The 21,381-nt window shown below is 41.9% G+C and overlaps 1 protein-coding gene across 4 annotated transcripts in view; it reads right to left on the bottom strand.

The window, feature by feature from the left end:
• UBR4 (ubiquitin protein ligase E3 component n-recognin 4) overlaps positions 1 to 21,381 on the bottom strand; it is a 113,939-nt gene that overhangs the window by 72,246 nt on the left and 20,312 nt on the right. For all 4 annotated transcript variants that reach the window (XM_050931301.1, XM_050931303.1, XM_050931302.1 and 1 more), the window contains exons 23-43: positions 20,334 to 20,516; positions 19,734 to 19,856; positions 19,407 to 19,636; positions 18,631 to 18,755; positions 17,788 to 17,885; positions 17,024 to 17,181; positions 15,781 to 15,990; positions 14,762 to 14,863; positions 13,254 to 13,354; positions 12,353 to 12,551; positions 11,795 to 11,983; positions 11,367 to 11,430; positions 10,395 to 10,586; positions 9,539 to 9,609; positions 9,259 to 9,406; positions 8,508 to 8,735; positions 6,455 to 6,625; positions 2,894 to 3,076; positions 2,395 to 2,553; positions 1,606 to 1,758; positions 706 to 933 (exon numbers count right to left, since the gene is read on the bottom strand). In XM_050931301.1, the coding sequence (XP_050787258.1) occupies positions 706 to 933; positions 1,606 to 1,758; positions 2,395 to 2,553; positions 2,894 to 3,076; positions 6,455 to 6,625; positions 8,508 to 8,735; positions 9,259 to 9,406; positions 9,539 to 9,609; positions 10,395 to 10,586; positions 11,367 to 11,430; positions 11,795 to 11,983; positions 12,353 to 12,551; positions 13,254 to 13,354; positions 14,762 to 14,863; positions 15,781 to 15,990; positions 17,024 to 17,181; positions 17,788 to 17,885; positions 18,631 to 18,755; positions 19,407 to 19,636; positions 19,734 to 19,856; positions 20,334 to 20,516 (3,315 nt within the window). The remainder of the gene's footprint in view (positions 1 to 705; positions 934 to 1,605; positions 1,759 to 2,394; positions 2,554 to 2,893; positions 3,077 to 6,454; positions 6,626 to 8,507; positions 8,736 to 9,258; positions 9,407 to 9,538; positions 9,610 to 10,394; positions 10,587 to 11,366; positions 11,431 to 11,794; positions 11,984 to 12,352; positions 12,552 to 13,253; positions 13,355 to 14,761; positions 14,864 to 15,780; positions 15,991 to 17,023; positions 17,182 to 17,787; positions 17,886 to 18,630; positions 18,756 to 19,406; positions 19,637 to 19,733; positions 19,857 to 20,333; positions 20,517 to 21,381) is intronic.

Raw genomic sequence — 21,381 nt, 5'->3', positions numbered from 1 at the left:
AGAATGCAGCCTTCGATGACATTACCACCAAGCTGCACACCTGTGAGACACTCCAAGCACCTTTGAACAAGATACTGAGCTTGCACACCCACAGGCTATACGTAGTGGATGAGACAGCACCTGCGTGAGAGAATGCTGCATGCCAACCCCTCTTCATCTCCAGCTCCCAGAAGCGGTTTCTTCTTGGCTTGTAGTTCCTCTATTTCCCCATTTCATAGTGGACTGGGGTAGTGATGCTGAATGGAAGTTGGAAATATTTTAAACTAGCCAGCCTGGGTGGTGCACACCAGGCCCCCAGCAGCATTGACACCAAACAGAAACAAAGGCTCGTGTCTCTGCAGACCCTGCGTAAGGGTGATGATCCCATCCATTCTAGCTACTGCACCATTAGCAGTGCATCGTACTGACAGTAACGCTGCTCCGCAGTCATCTTCCTGCTGTGAAATCCTGCTGGGCATAACTTAAGATCCAAGCATGGCAAACACGCTCCATTTTCTAGATGACTGGATAAACGGGTTTAATTTCAACTTTCCCCCACAACCACCACCCTCCAAGTGGTGTCAGAATCAGTTAAGAATTTCTCTCTCTCTGCAGAAAAAAAAGTGCAGCCTCATTGATCTAGATCAGGCAAAGAAAAGGAAACTGCTGCTTCTTACCATCAGCAGCAGAGGGAGAGAAAAAGTTAGTAGAGAAAGCCACCATTACCTTCAAGTCTTCATGGTTGACTTCAAGCACATTGGTAACGTAGAATGGTCCATGCTGGGCACTGCTCGCCTCCTCCATGAGCTGAGTATAGATGTACCCAGCAGAAGACATGATAACTATGATGTTCTTTCCCTCCTCATTGAACAGAAACGTGACATCCCTGATCTTGGAGCTTGGCAAAAGGAAATAGAACGTTGGGCTCAAAGCATCTACGGAAAGGTCATAGATCTGTGGGAACAGAGGGGAGGGAATTAGCAGTGAGCCCACAGAACAGCTCTTCTTAATACAGCATAAACACAGACAAACTATTCCTACAACGGCGCAGATCCCGGAGGGCAGATTATTCAGGTACCAGAATATGGAGATAAAGATAACCTCAGATCTATGAATGATCTCTTTCTTCTGTATTCCTCAGGTTAGGAAGAGGGGAAAATGTTGGCCCATCTTAAAAGATGACCTTCACTTTTGAGTGTCCAAATTTAGACAATCAAGGACAGATTTTAAGTAGTATCAGCACCCACAACTGAAATCAAAGGGAGCTGCAGGTGTTCAGTACCTTGGCGGGAGGCGGGGTGGAAGAGAATAAATAAAATCTTAAATATTTCAAGTTGGGCACCCAAAATAAGAGGTCACTTATGAAAATGTGGGCCTTTGTTTTTGTGTGTTTCAATGAACAGTCTACTACTGACAGTGGTGAATAACAATACATATTAGAAAACTAGAGATAACAGTAATGCCCTTCTTAGAACTCAAATTTTCCTAGTAAATTAAGAGCACTGTGTTATTCTGACACACTGGTGACTCTGGAGACCGCCAGAACCCCACATCAGCTCCATGGGAAATGAAAAGCAATACACAGCACCAAGTCAATCAGAGATCACCCACAAATTGTGAACATACCTTCACAAAGTCTGCAGTCACAATAGCAAGTTCTGTCTGAGATCCTGGCAGCCACACAGCCTTAATGATGAAGTTTCCTGTTGCTAGTTGGGGGTGGAGCACCAAGTGATCGGAAACTGATCCAGAGCTGCTGAATGTTAGCACGTGGCAGTCCTGGGACAAGAAAATAGAAGATGTCAAGTATTAAATATATATTTCTGCAAAAAGAGATTCAAGGGCCATTGACCTTTCCCTAGCCCCAAACACAAATGATGGATTCATATAGGAAGGAATCAAGCATCTCTGTTTTTAGGGTGAATGACTTTGCAAGAGAACTGTGCCTCTTCTGCAGGTTTTTCAAATATTTGAGACTACTGGTTTCTTGGGTGATATATTTCTTTAATTGTGGAAATTGTGCAGAGATTTGAAAAAAATACAAAATGATCACCCATTGCTCAGTACTAGACGTGGCTGCAGATTAAGATTAAGCACATCCATTTCAGTCAAGTTTTATTTACATGAATACTCTCTTTGGTTTCTGTAGCACAAAAGACAGTCAGCCTGAGTGTTATCTGAAAAGTGGTTATTTTGAGCATTATCAAGAATGGTTTAAAATAATAACTAGGATGACATACTAAATGAAGCTGCAGCTAAAACTAGTAGCAGGTGATTCAAGAACTAGAATTAGTGACACTCACAATGACTTCAGATCTTTGATAGCCAATCATAACTCTACAAGCCATCGCCTAGGGAGAGAGGAGCACAGCTTAGTTTGAGGTAAAGGAACTCTCTTGCTTGTCAGACCCTTACCTTCAGCCCACACACAGCTAGATAGTCTTCCTTGCAAGGATTTCCTGTTAGGCTCAGTACAGTGAAGGGAACCGGTGCAGATGCAAGGCGGGTAAGGGTTAATTTCCTTTTGCTGGAATCTGCTTGTTTAAGCAATGCTGAGAGTTGTAACACTGTAATCTACAAAATAATGAAAACAAGTCACTTTTCTAATGTTGGTATCGCAAAAAGAAATTCTCTGTATCTAGCTTCTTATATGACTCTATCAATGTATTGTCTCGGCATCTCTGCAGCAAGAAGCGAGATTTTTGTTCCCTAAAATATGAAACAATTGAAGTAACAATCACTCAGGGAGGCTTTTCCAAACGTGTCTAGTCATTTACAGAGTCCGTGAGTCTGACCGTAGGAAGTCTGCTTGATTCTTTAGTCACTATGGAACATTTTACAATCTTTTCATCTTACTTTAAAATGCATGTCAGGTTGTTGTGCCATTGGAGCACATCCCCTTCTCAGCACTCACCTTGCCCTTTTCGTGGCTCACAGCTAGATGCTGGCGGCGCCCATGTGGGGAGGACAGCACGCACATTGCCACCCGCCTCAGCACGTGAGCACTGATCAGCTGTCTGATTGTCTGCCCCTGGTCGCCACTGTAGTTCATTCGGACATTCTCAAAAGCACCTTCTTGAGAGCCAAGAGTTGGGACCTGAGCCATTGTGGAGCACAAAGAACACAGAAGTAGAGACAAATAGCAGAGATTGAACAACTGTAATAGTTTCATTTAGACTCATAGCATTTAAGGCCAGAAGGTACCATCATGATTAATAATCTGACCCACTGCAAACTGCAGGCTACAGAACCTCGCCCACCCCCTCCTATAATAGGCTTATGTGACCGTATCTTCACGAAGGTACCACTGGCTGAGTTACTGAAGTTCTCAGATCTTGATTTAATGACTTCAAGTTATAGAGTATCCACCGTTTACTTTAGTTTAAACCTGCAAGTGACCTATGCCCCACGCTGCAGAGGAAGGTGAAAACCTCCCCGGGTCTGTCCCAGGGAAAATTCCTTCCCAACCCCAAATATGGCGATCAGTTAAACCCTGAGCCTGTGGATAAGACTCACCAGCCAGATATCTGGGAAAGAATTCTCTATAGTAACTCGGAGCCCTCCCCCTCTAGTGTTCCGTCTCCAGCTGCTGGAGATATTTGCTAACAGCAATCGCGGATGGGCCATGTGCCATCGTAGACCACCTCATACCATCTCCTCCATAAAAACTGACCAAGCGCAATCTTAAAACAAGCTAGGTTTTTCGCCTCCACTACTCCCCTTGGAAGGCTGTTCCAGAACTTCACTCCTCTAATGGTTAGAAACCCTTATCAAATTTCAAGTATATATTAACCGATGGTCAGTTTCTATCCATTTGTTCTTGTGCCAACATTGGCCCTTAACTTAAATAACTCCTTTCCTTCCCTGGTATTTATCCTTCTGATGTATTTAGGAAGAGCAATCATCTCCCCCCATACTCTTCATTTTGTTAAGCTAAACAAGCCAAGCTCCTCAAGTCTCCTCTCATAAGGTAGCTTCTCTATTCCACTGATCAGCCTAGCAGCCCTTCTCTGCACCTGTTCCAGTTTGAATGAATTTTTTTTAAACATGGGAGACCAGATTTGCACACAGTTTTCCATATGAAGTCCCACCAATGTCTTGTATAATGGTGATAACACTTCCCCCTCTCTCCTGAAAATACCTCACCTGATGCATCCTCATCCTCACAGCCTCATCACATTGGAAGCTCATAGTCATCCTGTGATTGACCAATACAAACAGGTCTCTCTCATCCTTTGTTGCTTCCAACTGATATAGTCCCATCTTATAGCACAAGTTCTTGTTGTCTAAGTGCATGAACTTGCACTATGCACTATTAAGTTTCATTCCGTTTCTATTACTCCCGTTTTCAAGGTTGTACAAATCTTACAAACATAAGAGAGACCATACCGGGTCAGACCAATGGTCTATCGAGCCCAGTATCCTGTCTTCTGACAGTGGCCAATACCAGAGGCTTCAGAGGGAATGAACAGAACAGGCAATCATCAAGTGATCCATCCCCTGTTATCCACTCCCAGCTTCTGGCAAACAGAGGCTAGGGACACCCAGAGCACAGGGTTCCATCCCTGACCATCTTGGCTAATAGCCACTGATGGACCTATCCTCCATGAATTTATCTAGTTCTTTTTTGAACCCAATTACAGTTTTGCCCTTTATAAACATCCCCTGGCAATGAGTTCCACAGGTTGTATGAAGAAGTACTTCCTTTTGTTTTAAACCTGCTGCCTATAAATTTCATTGGGTGACCCCTGGTTCTTGTGTTGTATGAAACGGTAAATAACACTTCCTTATACACTTTCTTCACACTAGTCATGATTTTATAGACCTCTATCATATCCCCTCATAGTCATTTCTTTTCCAAGCTGAAAAGTCCCAGTCTTATTACTCTCTCCTCATATAGAAGCTGTTCCATACCCCTAATAATTTTTGTTGCCCTTTTCTGAACCTTTTCCAATTCCAATATATCTTTCTGAGATGTGATAACCACATCTGCATGCAATATTCAAGATGTGGGCGTAACATGGATTTATGTAGAGGCAATATGATATTTTCTGTCTTCTTATCAATCCCTTAATAATTCCCAACATTCTGTTCTCTTTTTTGACTGCTGCTGCACATTGAGCGGATGTTTTCAGAGAACTATCCATAATGACTCCAAGATCTCTTTCTTGAGTGATGATAGCTAATTCAGACCCCATCGTTGTTTATGTATAGCTGGGATTATGTTTTCCCATGTGCATTACTTGGCACTTATCGATACTGAATTTCATCTGCCAGTCTCTTGCCCGTCACCCAGTTTTGTGCAATCGTTTGTAACTCTTCACAGTCTGTTTTGGACTTCAATATCTTGAGTAATTTTGCATCATCTGCAAATGTTGTCACCTCACTGTTTACCCTTTTTCCAGATGAATATGTTGAACAGCACCGGTCCCAGTAAAAATCCCTGGGGGACTCCACTACTTATCTCTTTTCATTCTGAAAACTGACTATTTATTCCTACCCTTTGTTTTCTGTCTTTTAATCAGTCAGTCACTGATCCATGAGTGGACCTTCCTTGTTATCCCATGACTGCTTGTATGACATTCCGGTCCTCTTCTGTTTTGGTCATACCTCCCAACTTTGTGACATCTGCAAATTTTATTGGCGCACTCCCACTTTGTGCGCCAAAGTCATAAAATGAAAATGTTAAATAAGATCGGGTCGCAAGACCAGTCCCTGAGGAATCTCTGAAGTTACTTCACTAATAACCTCCCTCCAGCCTGACAATTTACTTTCAGGATGACCCAGCCTCCCCTTGAAACTAGTTTCTTATCCATCTTTCCATACTCATATTAATCCCCATCATCTCCAATTTAACCAATAGTTTCCTGTGTGAAAATGTATCAAATGCTTTACTGAAATCTAGGTAGATTAAATCTACTGCATTTCCTTTGTCTAGAAAATCAGTTTCCTTCTCAAAGAACGAGATCAGGTTGGTCTGGCACAATCTAGCTTTTGTACAACCATGCTGTATTTTATCCCAATTACCATTTACCTCTATGTCCTTAACTACTCCCTCTTTAAAAATTTGTTCTAAGACCCTGTATAAACTCAGGTCAGTTTCCCAGATCACGTTTTTCCCCCCTTTCTTAAACCTAGGTATTATATTTTCAATTCTCCAGTCATAGGGTGCAACCTCCATGTTTACAGATTCATTAAAAATCCTTGCTATTAGGCTGACAATTTCATGTGTCAGTCCCTTAAATATTCTTGGATGGAGAATATCCAGGCTCCCCAGTTTGGTCCTATTAAGCTGACTGATTTTGACTTCCACCTTGGTTGTGGTAATTTCTACTTCCATGTCCTTGTTCCCATTGGCCACCCTCCCACTGCCCCCAAGATACTCATTACCCTTATTAAAAACTGAGGCAAAAGCGATCCCTCCCCTTGGCCCAAAAACAAGCATTTGAACCAGCAAACCAGCCAGTAATCATACCATCAACTGATCTGTCATTTCCACTGTCTTGTCCAAAGTGTGCAGCTCGTTCAGAGCCTGCTGCGCTCGGCTGCTACTGCCCATGGCTGAAGCTTGCTGGAAGTTGATCTGAATGGCATCCATTAGGAAGCTCAGCATATCCAACACTAGCGGAGCAAAGGAGAAGTTGGCCTACAAGAAACACATGTGGCAAGTAAAGCACAAGACATACTCATGAAACCTCTATAGCAGCAGCATTTCACGGGCCAGGTAAGTCTTTGAAAAGCAGTTACAGCACTGTTATCCCAAAAGACAAGTTACTTGATTCTCAGTTGTCTAACTGTTGGACCTTATCAGGGAATTTCTGTACTAGAACCATAAAGTTTGCGTGTATAACAAGTCTGAGGCGGAGAGAGACAAGGGGTAAGACTGAATTCCCCACAGCTTAAAACTTCAAAGATATTGGTAACAGAACAAGCCTCTTGCTTTTTCATTTCTGTCTCTCCCCCTCTCGGTGAGAAACATGCAAGGCCAAACTGCTAACTGTGTTAACACATCCTAAGACAGAAAGCCTCATCTCAAAGGCCTGGTCCACACTACAGCGTTAAATCGATTTAACGCTGTACCCGTCCACACAAGGCACTTAAAATTGATTTTATGGGGTCTTAAAATCGATTTCTGTACTCCTGCTCAACGAGAGGAGTAACCCTAAAATCAATATTACTATATCGATTTAGGGTTAGTGTGGACGGAAATTGAAGTTATTGGTCCCACTCTTTTACTGAGCTACCCAGAGTGCACCGCTCCGGAAATCGATGGTAGCCTGGGACCATGGACGCACACCACCGAAGTAATGTGCCCTAGTGTGGACACGTAAAATCGATTTTATAAAACCTGTTTTATAAAATCGATTTTATTAATTTCAATTTTACTCTGTAGTGTGGACGTGGTCAAAGAGTGATAAGGCTTTGCAAAAACAACGGTAATTGTTCTTCAAAACAGAACACAGCTTCCCACTCTTTGGAGTTTTTAACTTGTTTGTTATGTACGTTAAAGTTTAAGTAGATTTGTGACATCCTGAGAGTTGTTAGAAGTTAAGAGACAGTGAAGTAATAATAATGATAAATGTATGTTAAAAACAGAGGATGGATGTGGATGGATGCTTGATTAAAATAAAAAGGATGAATGGACAGAGAAGTGCCAGCCTAAGAATTACAACTTCAGTCTCGACTGGCTGAAGAACGCGCAGAGTGGAGATAACTGGATGACCCTCGGAGGGCAAACTGGAATCCACCCAACGATACCAAGGATGAAAGAACCAAAGAACAAGATAAACACCTGACAGCCGTCACTGCTGTGCCGTCTGCATGATGGACTTATTTCAAGCGTGAGAACAGTGATTAACACTTCAAATGCAGTAACACCTTGATGAAGCAATTCCCATAGACTGGTATAGGAATAAAATCCTGTAAAAACAGACTCTAAAGACTGAAAACTTTGAATCTGGTTCTGCAACCACCATTCCGGAGCATCGGATGCGCATCTGACAAGGACTCGGCTTCACCCTTGTGTGCAGGCTACCTGGCCAGTACTCTGCCACGAGCAACCTTTAGGCTGGTAACTATAACAACTCTGCAGAACTTGTATCAATGAGTGTGTGAATAAATAAGGAATAGTAGTGAAATAATACAGAACTGCATATCCCGATTTCTCTCTCCTCTGTATTTATAATAAATGCGGCATTTTGCCTTATCCCTCTTATAAGATCCCGTTGGTATTATTTTATTAGTGTAACATAACTACCAGTACAGCCCACTCCACAACCACTCTGTACCAAACTTGACTGTTTCTTACGGCTATTAGACACAAAAATCCAGTGTTAACTCTCAACACGGAACATATCCCCTACACTAATAGTGTACTGGCATAACACTAAATCAAAATGGTAAAAGTCTCTAAGTTAGAAGCACTGGCTGCCAAAAAGACAGCTTCATTCTAGGAGAACAAAGAATCCTGAAGAACTACTACACAGAGGGATCCTGATGCTTGAATGATTTTAACGTGACAACAATACCTGGGATTGCAATTCCTCTCGACAGCCCTCAACATTTCGACACAGGCTGCTCTTCTTGGGTTTCTCTTCATCAGGGCCTTTCCCATCATTGATGGTGACCTTGGATTTATCAGCAGGGGAGTTGCTTGCATGGCGGATGACACTCTCAGGCACTCTGGGCTCACTCTGGAATGCAGATTCCTTCATGGTAGAGCTGATGCCACTGCTGGGAGTTCTCTTCACCAAAGCCTGGGAAAGACAAAGCAATATTGAGGGCCCAATCCAATTTCCATTTAAGTCAATGACAAAACTCCCAGTGATTTCAATTGGAGCAAAATTAACTCTTTAGAGTACATTTTCAGAGAGATAAGACAGCATTAACCCTGTACCCTACATGTCACTTTCCTTTTAGACATTGTATTAGACAGGAAGTAACATTGTTGGCAGCTGGTGGGAAACATCAAAACAGCAGAGATCTGGTAAGTGGGCAACATGAAGTTGACCTACAAACCACAAGTTAGTTATGTAGGTTCAAAGTCTTAATTAGTATTAAGAGATCTGCCAGTATAGATCCTTTTGGTGAAGGGGGTGAAATCATTAAGTAGAAAGCTGCAAATTACAGGGGAGTGATGAAGCTTATTCTAAAGTAGACCCCTCCCATATATTGATATCTCAGAATAACTATTGTGCAATATAAGACTTTGCAAAGCCAAACTTAGGCAACCTGTAATAGTTGCAGGACAGTTTAAATTTAGCCATGAAGATCCTTTACCAGGCAACTGCCATCTTCCTTCGCTCCACAGTCACAGAAGAATGAACCATATTTGGCGTAAGAAATCTCATGGTCCTTGTGACAAACTTTAGCACAAACCGTGCAAACACCAACCCCATCCACCATCTTACAAGTGTGACAATGATACCTGTACAAAAGAAACCAGACAGGTTAGAAACTTTAGCCCCTCAGATTTAGCACATCATCTCTTCCCCAATTCTGAATGGCCAGTAAGCCCAGGCTGATAGTCTGTATCTAGACAGACCTGGAGGGCTCTTACCAGTGCTGGTTCATGAATTCTTTCTGTGTGATGGTGAAGGTGCACAGTTTATTGCAGAGAGAATCTTCATCCTGTTTAGGAAGGAAGATCGTTTAGTCAGTGTATTACATATCTACCTGCCTACTCTGGAGTCACTTGATACAAAGGAAACCCATTCGCTGATAAATTCACATTTGAAAACAGTGAGTTTCAGCATCATCTAAAATAAGCAGGCACCAAACAAAATCACTTCATTTTACATTCAAGAAATATTGGACAATAATTCAAATAAGATATTGGGGTCTGAATTTAAAGGCATGAATTACTGATGGCAGCTTTAATCTTAAAGCTACCCCAGTTAAATTGGGTATTAATGTAACAGAGTCAGAGAACCAGCTATATCAGACCAGCAACAGCTTACTCAACATTTCTGCTCTCTGTCTTCAGCTCATCTCTGCTTGTTTTACTGACAAAAAGGTCTTTACCTTTGTCAACACTGAAAAATTAATCTATCTGCACAAGGATGAGCTGGATTCTCTTCTGTTTTATGTAGCTACGTTCTAACTGCAAAATCTATATTGCTGACAGTGACTTAAGAGAGAGGACACAGATGGGCTTTCAGACCCCAGGTTAAGATTGTCCAACATGAAATTATACTCTTTATAAGTCAAAACACAATATTTTTCTACATTTGATCTGGAAGCTGCACATATAAATCTAGAAGGCTATTGTGACTCTCACTATTTGCATGCAACAATTTAATTGGTTGTATAAGGGAGACTGTGGAGATGATGGATTACTTAGTCCACCTGTTACAACCATGCAACATTATCTGCTTTCAGTTACTAGTTGTGAACATCACACTGTGAGAACTTACTGAGTCTTCAGCTTGAGAATCTTCCTCTTCCACTGCCAGCTCTTCTACCCAGTCTGAATCCACCTCGATAGCCCGTTCCTCTCCATCAACAGAAAGATGAGTGGGTCCTTGGCCGCTGGTCTGGCTCAGAGCATTAGTGACATCAGCCAGATAAGAGACAATGTGGCATGTACACTCCAGTATAGTAACATGCTGCAAAAAAAAGAGAAGGAATAATTAAATCCTCCTGCATCTATGTTTAAACGAGCACAAATGTGAATATCTCCAATTCTTAATGACACAGATTGTAAGGATTTGTGTTGCACTCAAATTCTACCACAGCACATAACTGATTTGGGATTTGCAAGGTGGTTTGCATATTGTTACAGTATGGGGAAAGGACATTTTCTCTAAAACGTTTAAGAAGGTCTCTCGAGGGTGAGAGGCCTGAGAAGCTTTGATTTGTGGGCATGCATATTGCACTAGCTACTCTATCCAGTTCTTGTGAGCTGGTAGGATACTAAAACTACCAAACACAAGTAGGTCTCAACCTCATGCCAGATGACAGGAACAGAATGGACTGTGGAGAATAGATGACATCTTCAGTTCACTGGTGAATCACATCAAATTCAACACCTTGCCTTTGTTAGCAAAATGCCAAGAAAAGAAACTGGGATTTTATCCGCTTGCAGTATTTGCATTAGAGGTATGAATTTTCAGTTTCAGGGAGACATTAAAACAATAATTATATATAGTCCGAAAAGGGCAGAGTGTAAGGCTTTAATTTGGGTCTGAATCTACAGTGTATGCCTGTAAGCAAAAGAAAATTCACTACCATGTATAAAAAGAAGATCAGAGAATTTCCCAGGTGAAGATTTAGATTTTACAAGGTACCAAACACTTATCCACTATATATACACCAGTATAACTTTTCTGATGCAGACCAGGGCTCAGACCAAACATTGAGGACTGAGAACTGCCTCTGTTTCTTACCTTTCCATGCATGACATTAGCATTCATTTTTTCTATAACATTCTTTTGAGACAGGTATTTCTTGCTATAGGATAAAGGAAAGTTAAAAAAAAGATGGTTATAGAAATCAGCTCTTAAAAATTATCAATTTAATCCTCACTGATGATGATCCCAAGTATTTAGTTGGTTAGTTTTACAACAGCAATATGCAAATCATTAAGGCAGTGGCCACTAAATCATCAAGAGGAAAAAGGGAAGGACCTCCACAGTTCCAATACAAGTCTCCATAAAGGCACTTATCCCATCTACCACATATTCCAATAGGTGGCACTTTGAACTATGGGGCAACCACACAGCATCCCCTCGCTCTCCCCTCTCCACTACCAAACTCCCAAGAAGTCCAACACATGAAGATAATCAATCACCAACACAAGACTCATTCCTCTTACCATCTGCCCAGCCAATCAACTGCAGCACTGTGAAGCTGGAGATGTCCAGCACCTTGCCCAGCACTGGCCAGAGTTGCCATCACAACCATGAGCTCAGGGAAGCCTGTTCCATCACCATTGGCCAACATTTCTGTTGCCATTGGTATAAGGGTACTCAGCAGAACTGTGCACACGCCTTCTCCGACTTGGCTAACCAACAAGAAGAAAGTTTGAGATGCATTAAATCACCCATCTACACCAGTTTAAGCTCAACTTTTCCGAGGGTTATCCAAGCAATATATTAGCCGGCACCAGACCAGTGCAAATTCTAGCATGCACTAGTGTGTCCTGCATTAACTGCCCCATATGGGCCCTGCTGGCACACACTAAAAGTTTCCTAGGGTATGTTAATGTAGTCCCATTTCAAATAGTACTACATTAATATACACTAGAAAACAATAGCAAGACAATGGCCTTACAGCATGAGAGATCAGCACTATATAACAGACTAGAAGGTGTCTATGGAATATGTATTTTATCAACAATATATAATGCAAGTCACGTAAGATTGTTCTCTACCTGTTTTCCCGAACAATATATGTTGTCAGAAGTTGCAGCAGCTGCCTGTTCTCTTGAACAACATCCAATTGATCTGAATCTTTAGGTGGTGACATGGTCATCCTGGTTAACCAGGCCTGTAGGCATACAGGCTCAACACAGGCCAACTGGGCCAAGGAGCCACATAGTCGCAACAGACTGGGGTTGGGGCTCTTCTCAGCTAGGAGACAGAATTATCAGGGTTCATATTGTGGCTGTAAATTGAACATGCCTGACGACAATTTTCCTTCTATTATTAAAAGCAAAATTCACTGGATTCCCTAAAGTGCATGCAATTGGAGACAGTCCCACAGCTATCCCTGTTACTATCATCATCATTTTAATTCTATTCCTCCATTCGTTCCCCCCAGACATTTATTCTGTCTCTCGTACACTGGGGGTAACTAAATCAAGCATGACATAAAAGTGAGTTGAGTAATTTTCCAGCTTGTAGTCATCTCAAGTTGTTCATATGCATATTGAAGATATTGCCAGACAGTCCCCTCGTGCCTGCTCCTCCAGAGAGCTAAACGGTCTGCTTAGCAAACATTCACCTTCAAAAGAGGGATGGCCGAAACACTAGTTAACTCAGAACATGCTTTTACTACACACTGAAAGGGCAAATAGTTAAGGAAAAATGTGCACAGTGGGCAGCTGTCAGGGGAGGGACAGCAACAGAACTGAAAACTGAAGCTAATGAGGAGGAGGGAACAGAAGACAACAAAACACAAAAGATGACTGGGAGTGAGTACACGTAGTCTTCAGTATCTCCCCAAAAATTTTCTTTCAAGCATTTTCATACTGCAGGTCAATATATGCAGAACAAGAAAAATGTTAAATGGACATCAAAGTTTTGATGAGGAGATTAAACACAGTCACTTACTCAACTGGAAGAGTTTGGTGAAGAATTTCAGAACTCTGTTACAGAATTTAGCAGAGAGATTTTCATTGGCTGTTGCCATCATGATCTGGACCAGTTCTCCACTAATTGAGTGAGAGAAAAGAAATCATCAGGTCAAACCTTTCAACAATGCACTCATCTCTTTTCCTCACTGTTATTTACATCAATCTTAGATGCCAGGGCAGAAACGGTTCATATGCTGCAGAGTACTTCCGGAGGAGAGGAGACACGGATGGATAAACACTTAAACAAGACAAAACTCTTAACCCTGCACCCAGCACAGTAAGGATGGAGTACTGCAGGCAGCTACCTTCCATTCTTAAAATTCCAGTCCTAGTTTCAGCAGAAAAGAATGACAGCAAAACACGTTAATGGGTTGTCCATGAAGAAGCAAAGCAATTACAGTTAAAAGGGAAATATCAAACAAGTGCCAACACTACTTCCCTTCAATGTTTATTAGAGCCACATGGAGTCATGCTGTAGTCAGTCAGCTAAAAATTAAGGCTAATTAACAGAAGAGCCTAGTTAAAAAAATGCTTGCAGCTGTGAGGTTGAAGCAATTTCAGCCTGCTAGTAAAATAATCACATCTTTTTCATATTGTCCTCTCCTCCACTCTCTGAGGTACTAACTCATGGTTAGGAGCACAACATTAACATGCTTTTTCAATCTGGCTATATATAATGCTTTCAAGAGCAATGCCATCAGAGCCTCAGCTCCAAATTCTGAGGCATATGCAAACCTCAGGAGCTCACAGATCATGAGCCATCTGGTAACAAACCAGGGTTCTGTCACAAAAGGGCCAAAGCTGATTTCAACATCTTTTGTCATCATCTTCTTGCTTACTCTTTTCTCATTTATCTCCCATCCCAACAGTGCACACCAACGAAGCCAACTCCCCCACCATGCTCCTTTAGCTTGGGCTGAACAAAATGAAGTAGAGAGCATGTAAAGGTTGTCACTCAGCTTTGCAATTGGAATTAACTCTCCCCTGGTTCATCTCTTCCTACACGCTTGCTGTGCTCTGCTGTTTTACATCCGCACTACCCTGTCTTCATACTCCAAGACAGGAAAAGGCATCCTTCAGGAGACCAAGCCTATGCTATCCTGGGGTAGCACTGAGAGAACAGGTGCTACTTTACAAGTAGAACTGACAGGCAAATTAATACAGCCTCTCTCAAGAGGTTCTTTATGCTGCCTCTGACAAAACAGATGTATCCAAAGACTCGCACAACGAGTCATTGAAATGACTAATTGAACATTTTACCTGCAGTGTCAAAGCAGAATAACTCTCTCTCTCTCACATGGGAATCTTTTCACACTTACAAAACCCTTCATCTCTCCAAAGGGCGACATGTTCCTTGTGCAGATTATATGAACTTTGCACTTTCCTGTACAGAAGCAACAGCATTCCACAAATGCTAAGTGCAACAAGACAAGGATTAACAGGGGAGAAAATAAGTACTTAGAATGCAATATTCCATCACCTCACCTCTCTGAGAAGAATTCCTCCATGGCTTTCCGGGCCTGGCTGCTCTCCAGCTGCTTCTCCAGATGCTGCAAACACTCCTCCAAAATTGACTCATCTAGGCCACTGTGGATCAAAGATTAAGTATAAAGAAAGGTGCACTACCTGCTCCGTCTTATCTGTTTATTATCTGTCAAATATAGGATCAGAAATTATATGTGAAAACGATGGTTTGAAAATTCATAAATAAAGTAAAAAATTGATTAAGCCTAAACTGATCATGCCTCAGTTTCCCACCTTAGGTGGGCTCAACTCCAAGATGTCTTATTGTCACATTTTGTGTTGCAATCTAAGACTCTGGGTAAACAAGGCACATATGGTTGTAGGGAGGCCCTAGCCAGGGCATTGGAAAACATCCAGATAAGAAAGTAGGCTCTCAGAATGGAGCACTACATTAAACAGTTTATAATCTCTTTTGAGGAGGAGGATTTAACAGAAAAGCCTTAGCCAAGGAAAAACCTTGGGACATGGTTCAAGAGACCTTTGAGAGTAATGTAGTAAACAAAAAATATAAAAACTCCCATACAGAGGAAGTGTGTATTGAAGAAATATATGTAACGGTCTTGTGTCTGCAGGACACAAAAAGGGTTAAGAAATCCTGCAAACAGTTAAAAGTACAGACTAAAGAGGCTGCAGACCATAATCAAGTGACGGTCACAGCATCAGAACAAACTAGCAGTTAACTTTGCAGAGGGCACTGACACACTCGCTCCATCCACCTCTTTGGAAAGAGGATGATTCAGATGCTTACTGAAAAAGAGGCAGAGTGCAACTTCATGGATTCACAAAGCGCCAGTAATCTTTAAAGGAACTGCGAGTTGTTGTATTTAACTACAGTAGCATAGTACAGAAAAGAATAAGCTAATATGTGGCCTTTCCAGAGCACAAATAAAAACACTGATGAACAAATGGATCAGGATAATCCTGTCCATCAGGCTTGGCAGGTCACACGATGAAGGGATACTTCGTATGTGATCTGATACCTATTGGGGTCGGAGTGATTAGCCAGAATGTTGTAACATCCTGTGATCAACTTCTCATAGACATGAGCCAGGAATTCATCAGACTCCGCAGGTCCCAGGATCCTTTCTAGGGAGTTGCTGCTGATCTCTGCCACACTCTCCATGCTGGTCTCCAACAGCAGGGGCAACAAGCTATGAATAACCTGTGGTGGGTTCAGTTCATCTGACCAGCTTGAAGGGAGAAGAGAAACAGCAAAAACATTTCCATTAGTACACCAGTAAAAGATCTACACAATGAAATAGTTTAGCAGGGACAGAGCTGGGAAACTGATCTAGATGGAAGACTACGTAAATGTTAGGTACAAAGCCCTTTTCAAATAGTTGGGTATAATTCAGTTGTCCTGGCTATTCTCTCTTAACAAAACAGTTCTCCTTGCCAAAACTATATTTGAACCCTTATGGCAGCGGTAGGCAACCTATGGCACAGGTGCTGAAGGCGGCACGCAAGTTGATTTTCAGCGGCACTCACACTGCCCGGGTCCTGGCCACCCGTCCGGGGGCTCTACATTTTAATTTAACTTTAAATAAAGCTTCTTAAACATTTTAAAAACCGTATTTACTTTACATACAACAATAGTTTAGTTATATATTATAGACTTATAGAAAGAGACCTTCTAAAAATGTTAAAATGAATTACTGGCACGCAAAATTTTAAATTAGAGTGAATAAATGAAGACTCGGCACAGCACTTCTGAAAGGTTGCTGACCCCCGCCCTATGGTATACAGGTATCTGCAATGTTTTCCAAGGTAGTCACTGCATCGTTTAGTATGTCCCAGACATTGGTGCAGTATCAGAACCCTGGTCTGTGCTTTGGGATACCTGGAGAATAAAAGTCACCACAGAAGAACTGTTACTGTTTTCCTTTCTAGTATTAATATTTTTAAGAGGACACACCTGGTGATCACAATCTAAAAAGCAATCCATACTGCTTCCATTGTTCTCCCCATTTTGTGGGACATGTGTTTATTCTGTGCCCCATTCTACAAGAAGAAGGGGCTAAGAATTCCCTCTAGGGAGAAATCTGGCTTCTAGAGATCCAATGCTGAGTCGGTGGTTATTTTTTCACTCTTACAATTCCTGGTCTCAAACTCAGAAAGACAGTGTCCTTTACCCAACTTTTTTCCCCATAAACGGGAATAGTCAGTTGCAAGTCATGTTCAAAAAAACAGGCAAAACCAGACGGAACACAAATGTTCACTTACACGATGAGGTCCCCAGTGAGTCTGACCAAGGAGAGGAGGGTATGCTTTAAGGAGGCTGCGAGGGGCAGAGTCTGGCTACAGAGTGTGCCCAGATGGGCAGCCTGAACAGCACTGATGTAGCTCTCTGCTGGGATTGTGTCATTCGCAAAGGCATTGCGCTAAAAAGAATCAGAACTCATGTTCAGTCAGGATGAATACATAGCACAGAAAGCACAATTTGGTGCCTAAAAAATTAGCATATATGAACTAACTAAGTGTGTCATGCAGTCTTCTGGCTGAAGTTCACCTTCTGGGTTTTTAAAACCTCCACATTATTGCCACAATAGCTGCAGGGTGGTAGAACTGCAGTTTGCAGAAGTTGACAGTGCAGCCTATGGTCACCATCATCTTAATATGGATGTGTGACCCAGACAGACTTCACGCACCAACATGCAATCCTCCATATTGTACTAAGCAGCAGGGCTGTTCTGATGGCTAATGGAACTTGTTAATTTCCACTGGCCAAACCTCTACATTAAAAGAGAAGGATGCAGTAAATCTGCTCCCTTCATAGGAAAATTTGCAGCTCTTGGTTGTGCAAAATTTGGATACCTTTGCAATCGCAGATGACTCATGTCTAGCATAAGAAAGACTATTTCCCTACTGTCAGATGTTTAGCTGTTACAATTTAATGAAAGTTGAACAAAAAAAATATAGTAGACAACTTTCTCACCAAGTTACATAGTTAGAGCTATTTCAGGGCCCTTACACAGGACTGGACTCACCCATGATCCAATGTTTGGAAACTCATTAGTATGAATGTTGTTCCAGGATTCACACAAAGCCTGCACTGCTGATGGCAAGTTCTGTACAAGTGTTGGGCCTGCAACCAAATGAGACAGTAAAAATAAGGAATTTCACAGGGGTTGACAGGGAAGCTGGAATGCAGTAAGGCCCTGTTTTAAAAAAACCAGAACATTTCCAACTGAATTAGGTAAGTTAACTTTGATGGGAAACTGGATAGCTAGGTTTGTCAGAACTGTAATTCTGGTGGTGAAGCCAGTTTAGCATTCTTCTTAAGTCATGTTGGTCTTCAGAAAATAAACCCGGCACTACCCTCCACAGCCTCGGGCAACTCAGTCATGCAACAGACCGTTCCTCCAGTGAAAAGATGTTATTTCAACAGTATTAACTTGTCAAAATGCTTTAATCAAGTGGTTAACCAACAACAATCCCTCCTGTGAGGAATTCTGAAAGTTTCACTTGCTACACGGTATACCGCGTATCCCATAAGTGAACACATTCAAGCAGTGAGCATCCAGGGAAATTCAAAGGACAGCTATGCCAGCAGACTGCCAACACAGCTGCAAAACTATTTTAATCTAGTTATTGTTTTCATGATATCCCCCCAGACTGCTGCACTACTACTGCTTCTGAATCCACAGGTGCAAGTACCTGACTGAACTACACAGAATGAATACCCCAGTCTGTGAGGTGATATTGGGGGGGCGGCAGGGGAGTGAACCTTTTGCCAGCACAGCTTTGAAGCTGAACCTTTACAATATTGTATCAAAAAAGTCTCCCCTAAACAAATCTTGGAACACGGCTAAACTCCACAAGAGCCTTACCCAGAGTATTTGATTTGCAGCGGCTAGATCCAATAGCCAGGACAGCAGCATATCCCCGAAGCTTCTCTTCAGAAGGTTTGTTCTCAGTGGACCCCTCTTCAGAGAGGCTCTGCAGTAAGTAAGATCTGTATTGGGAGTGGAAAGGACTCATTTCAGTGGGCAGCTCTGCATTTCAGAACTAACATGCCAATACAGTGACAGATGGGAAGGCAAACTTCAAGAACCAACCCTCTGAATTGTTATCCCATAAATCCTACAATACCATTCCACGAGTTCTAGGCTTTTAAGCTCCTTTAAGTTACTTACCAACAGAAGTGGCCGCACGGGGAGAAAGGGGGGGGCGGGGGGCTGCTTTACTTTCACTTTCTTCTGCACAGGAACCAAAGGCAGTTTAAAAGACTTTGGACTCCCACTGAACAATTAAACCACCTCACTTCCAAGTCACCCTGACAGTCACAAGAATAACTCACTGAAATAGCCCTGTGCTGCTCTCTGTCTTTCAGGAGAGGTTTCAACTTCAGAGAGAAAGCTGTTTTGCAGCTTGTAGGAAAGTCTTGAAAAATCAGATATTAGATTACTTGAAAGAGAATAATAAAATCTATGGATTTTAGAAGTCTACTGATTTAACATGGTACGTTCTATGTGCTATAAAATAGAGCCATTATTCTGGACTATAAACAAGGACCACTACAGGGATGGGGAGCTAACACAAAATGAAGAGCCAAGTACAGAAAATAAAACAATATCCCTCTAGAGGAGTTAAGTCAGCAGCGTACCTGGTGAATGTAGCATAAGTGTCAATAAGCTGTAGCGTAGCAGGCAGCAGATTCTTGGTTATCTCAGATGATTTGTGTGGGTCGGTTTCTGCAGCTAGCTTGGAAAAATGCTCATCTAGAGAAACTTGGATCTTGGAAATTGCAGCATCAAGGGTATAAATGGACTGCAAGCTGGGAACCTCATGCAGCTGGAGAATTGTGGTACAGTCAATCCCACAGAAAGAGGAAATCTTAAAACAGAATGATAACATTTTTAACAGCAATGCGCCACACAAAGATCAGTGCTCCACACCTTCTTATATGTATCCAGTATTCATACCAACCTACCTGCCTAGCAAAGTACTCCTCTGCTATTTCCACATCATATTTCACTGAGCTGCACTTGGTAGATGCCAATTCAATGAGAGAAGCAGCATGTTCAGCTTTCATGCCCTGTCTGATAAGGTGATCCTGTATGTGTTGCAAAGAAAGATTTAGCATCACATTTAAGGGAATATAGAAGGGCTGTGGAATTTACCAATTTATGAACCACTACCATGCTATGATACTTGTGGGTTTTTTTTAAAATCCCATTTTCTGTCACCATGCAAACATTGCAATTCCCATATGCAGTGAACCAGGCAGAGATTAAAATGAGCATTGTCCATCTTAGAAACACCCGCTAATGTTGTTTAATATGATAAAAAGAGCTATAAAAACAAGACTAACTGGTTTGATTCCCTCAGCTTCACTTGGAGATGAAAACTACTTTTGATACACCTAGCACAGTTTATATTTCCCTCCTCTTCAAGCTCTGACACACATTGCTGCAATTTCATTTCTTACTCCTGACACAGATCAGTACAGCTCTGGAACTCGTGCTATTGTGTTAAATACTAATAATGTGTCAAAAACCCTACATTGTAAATTCTAAAGAGAGGGCTGTACCTTGATCCAGCTGACATAGGAGCTGATACGTAAGCGGGAAGACCAGCGCAAAGTGTGCAGGATATCACATTCACTCATCTCTGGTGTGTTCATGGCCAGCTGATTCAAGTAGTTTTTGGATGGAGGCAAAATCCCCAATATCCGCCACAGTATCAAGAAATAGTATTGAAGTGCACAGGCCTCCTAAACAAAGACAGTGGAGGATACATCAGGAAGCAAACATTTACAATCAACCTGCTTCAGCTGTGATCCTATCAAGGGCCCCTAAATGTGTCTGCATGTGGAGGCAGTGTCCCAGAGATAAGAGTGAGTGGACTATATTTCTATTTCATGCTGGTTGTGTGGCACAACTTTTCTTATCTGACCTAATTCCCTGTCAAGGGGCATAAAATTCTCAGTCTCCCATTCAAGCCAGACCTTATGAATACATTTGGGAGGTATGATGATCCAGAAGCTCATTACATGTTTTAATACATAGTGCTGAGTTTCTTTTACCATTTACCACTAAACAAAACCAGGGAAGGACCAACTTTAAGAACCATCTCACAGCCAGCAGCTTGACTTTCTCAAATCTAGGACATTTTGCACAATTTATATTTTTCAGCTTTAGCGAAAACTGAAATATTCATCTAAAACGTTACATTTCAAATGTCACCAACTAGCTTCCTGCTTTACCAACACAAACAAAAATAACTCAAGTTCTACCCCATTCTACTATGGCCACAATAAATTCAATGAATGCACTTCAGGCCAAAAGACGAAAGGTCCAAATTATTCCTTTAGGTAGCTGGAAAAGCTTGAAGCAGACACTAAATTATAAGCCAGACACAGGAGTGCATCTTGTTATTGACTGTCACAGGATGGGATGGTCCTTAAAGGGAGGTGGGCTTAACCCTACCTATAACTAATTAGCTGCCATCCAGGTGATGGGTTTGAGGTCAGCGATCAGATGATAGATCGCCTGCAGGTCACCTGGTCTTCAGATAAAAGGTCAGCAAGCAGCTCAGTTAAGGGAGTGAGACCTGCAGGGAGTAGGAAGGCCACTGCA

Source organism: Gopherus flavomarginatus, chromosome 21 (assembly GCF_025201925.1).
Source record: "Gopherus flavomarginatus isolate rGopFla2 chromosome 21, rGopFla2.mat.asm, whole genome shotgun sequence".
NCBI classification, from domain to species: Eukaryota; Metazoa; Chordata; order Testudines; family Testudinidae; genus Gopherus; species Gopherus flavomarginatus.
This window is presented reverse-complemented; position numbering and strand designations above follow the sequence as displayed.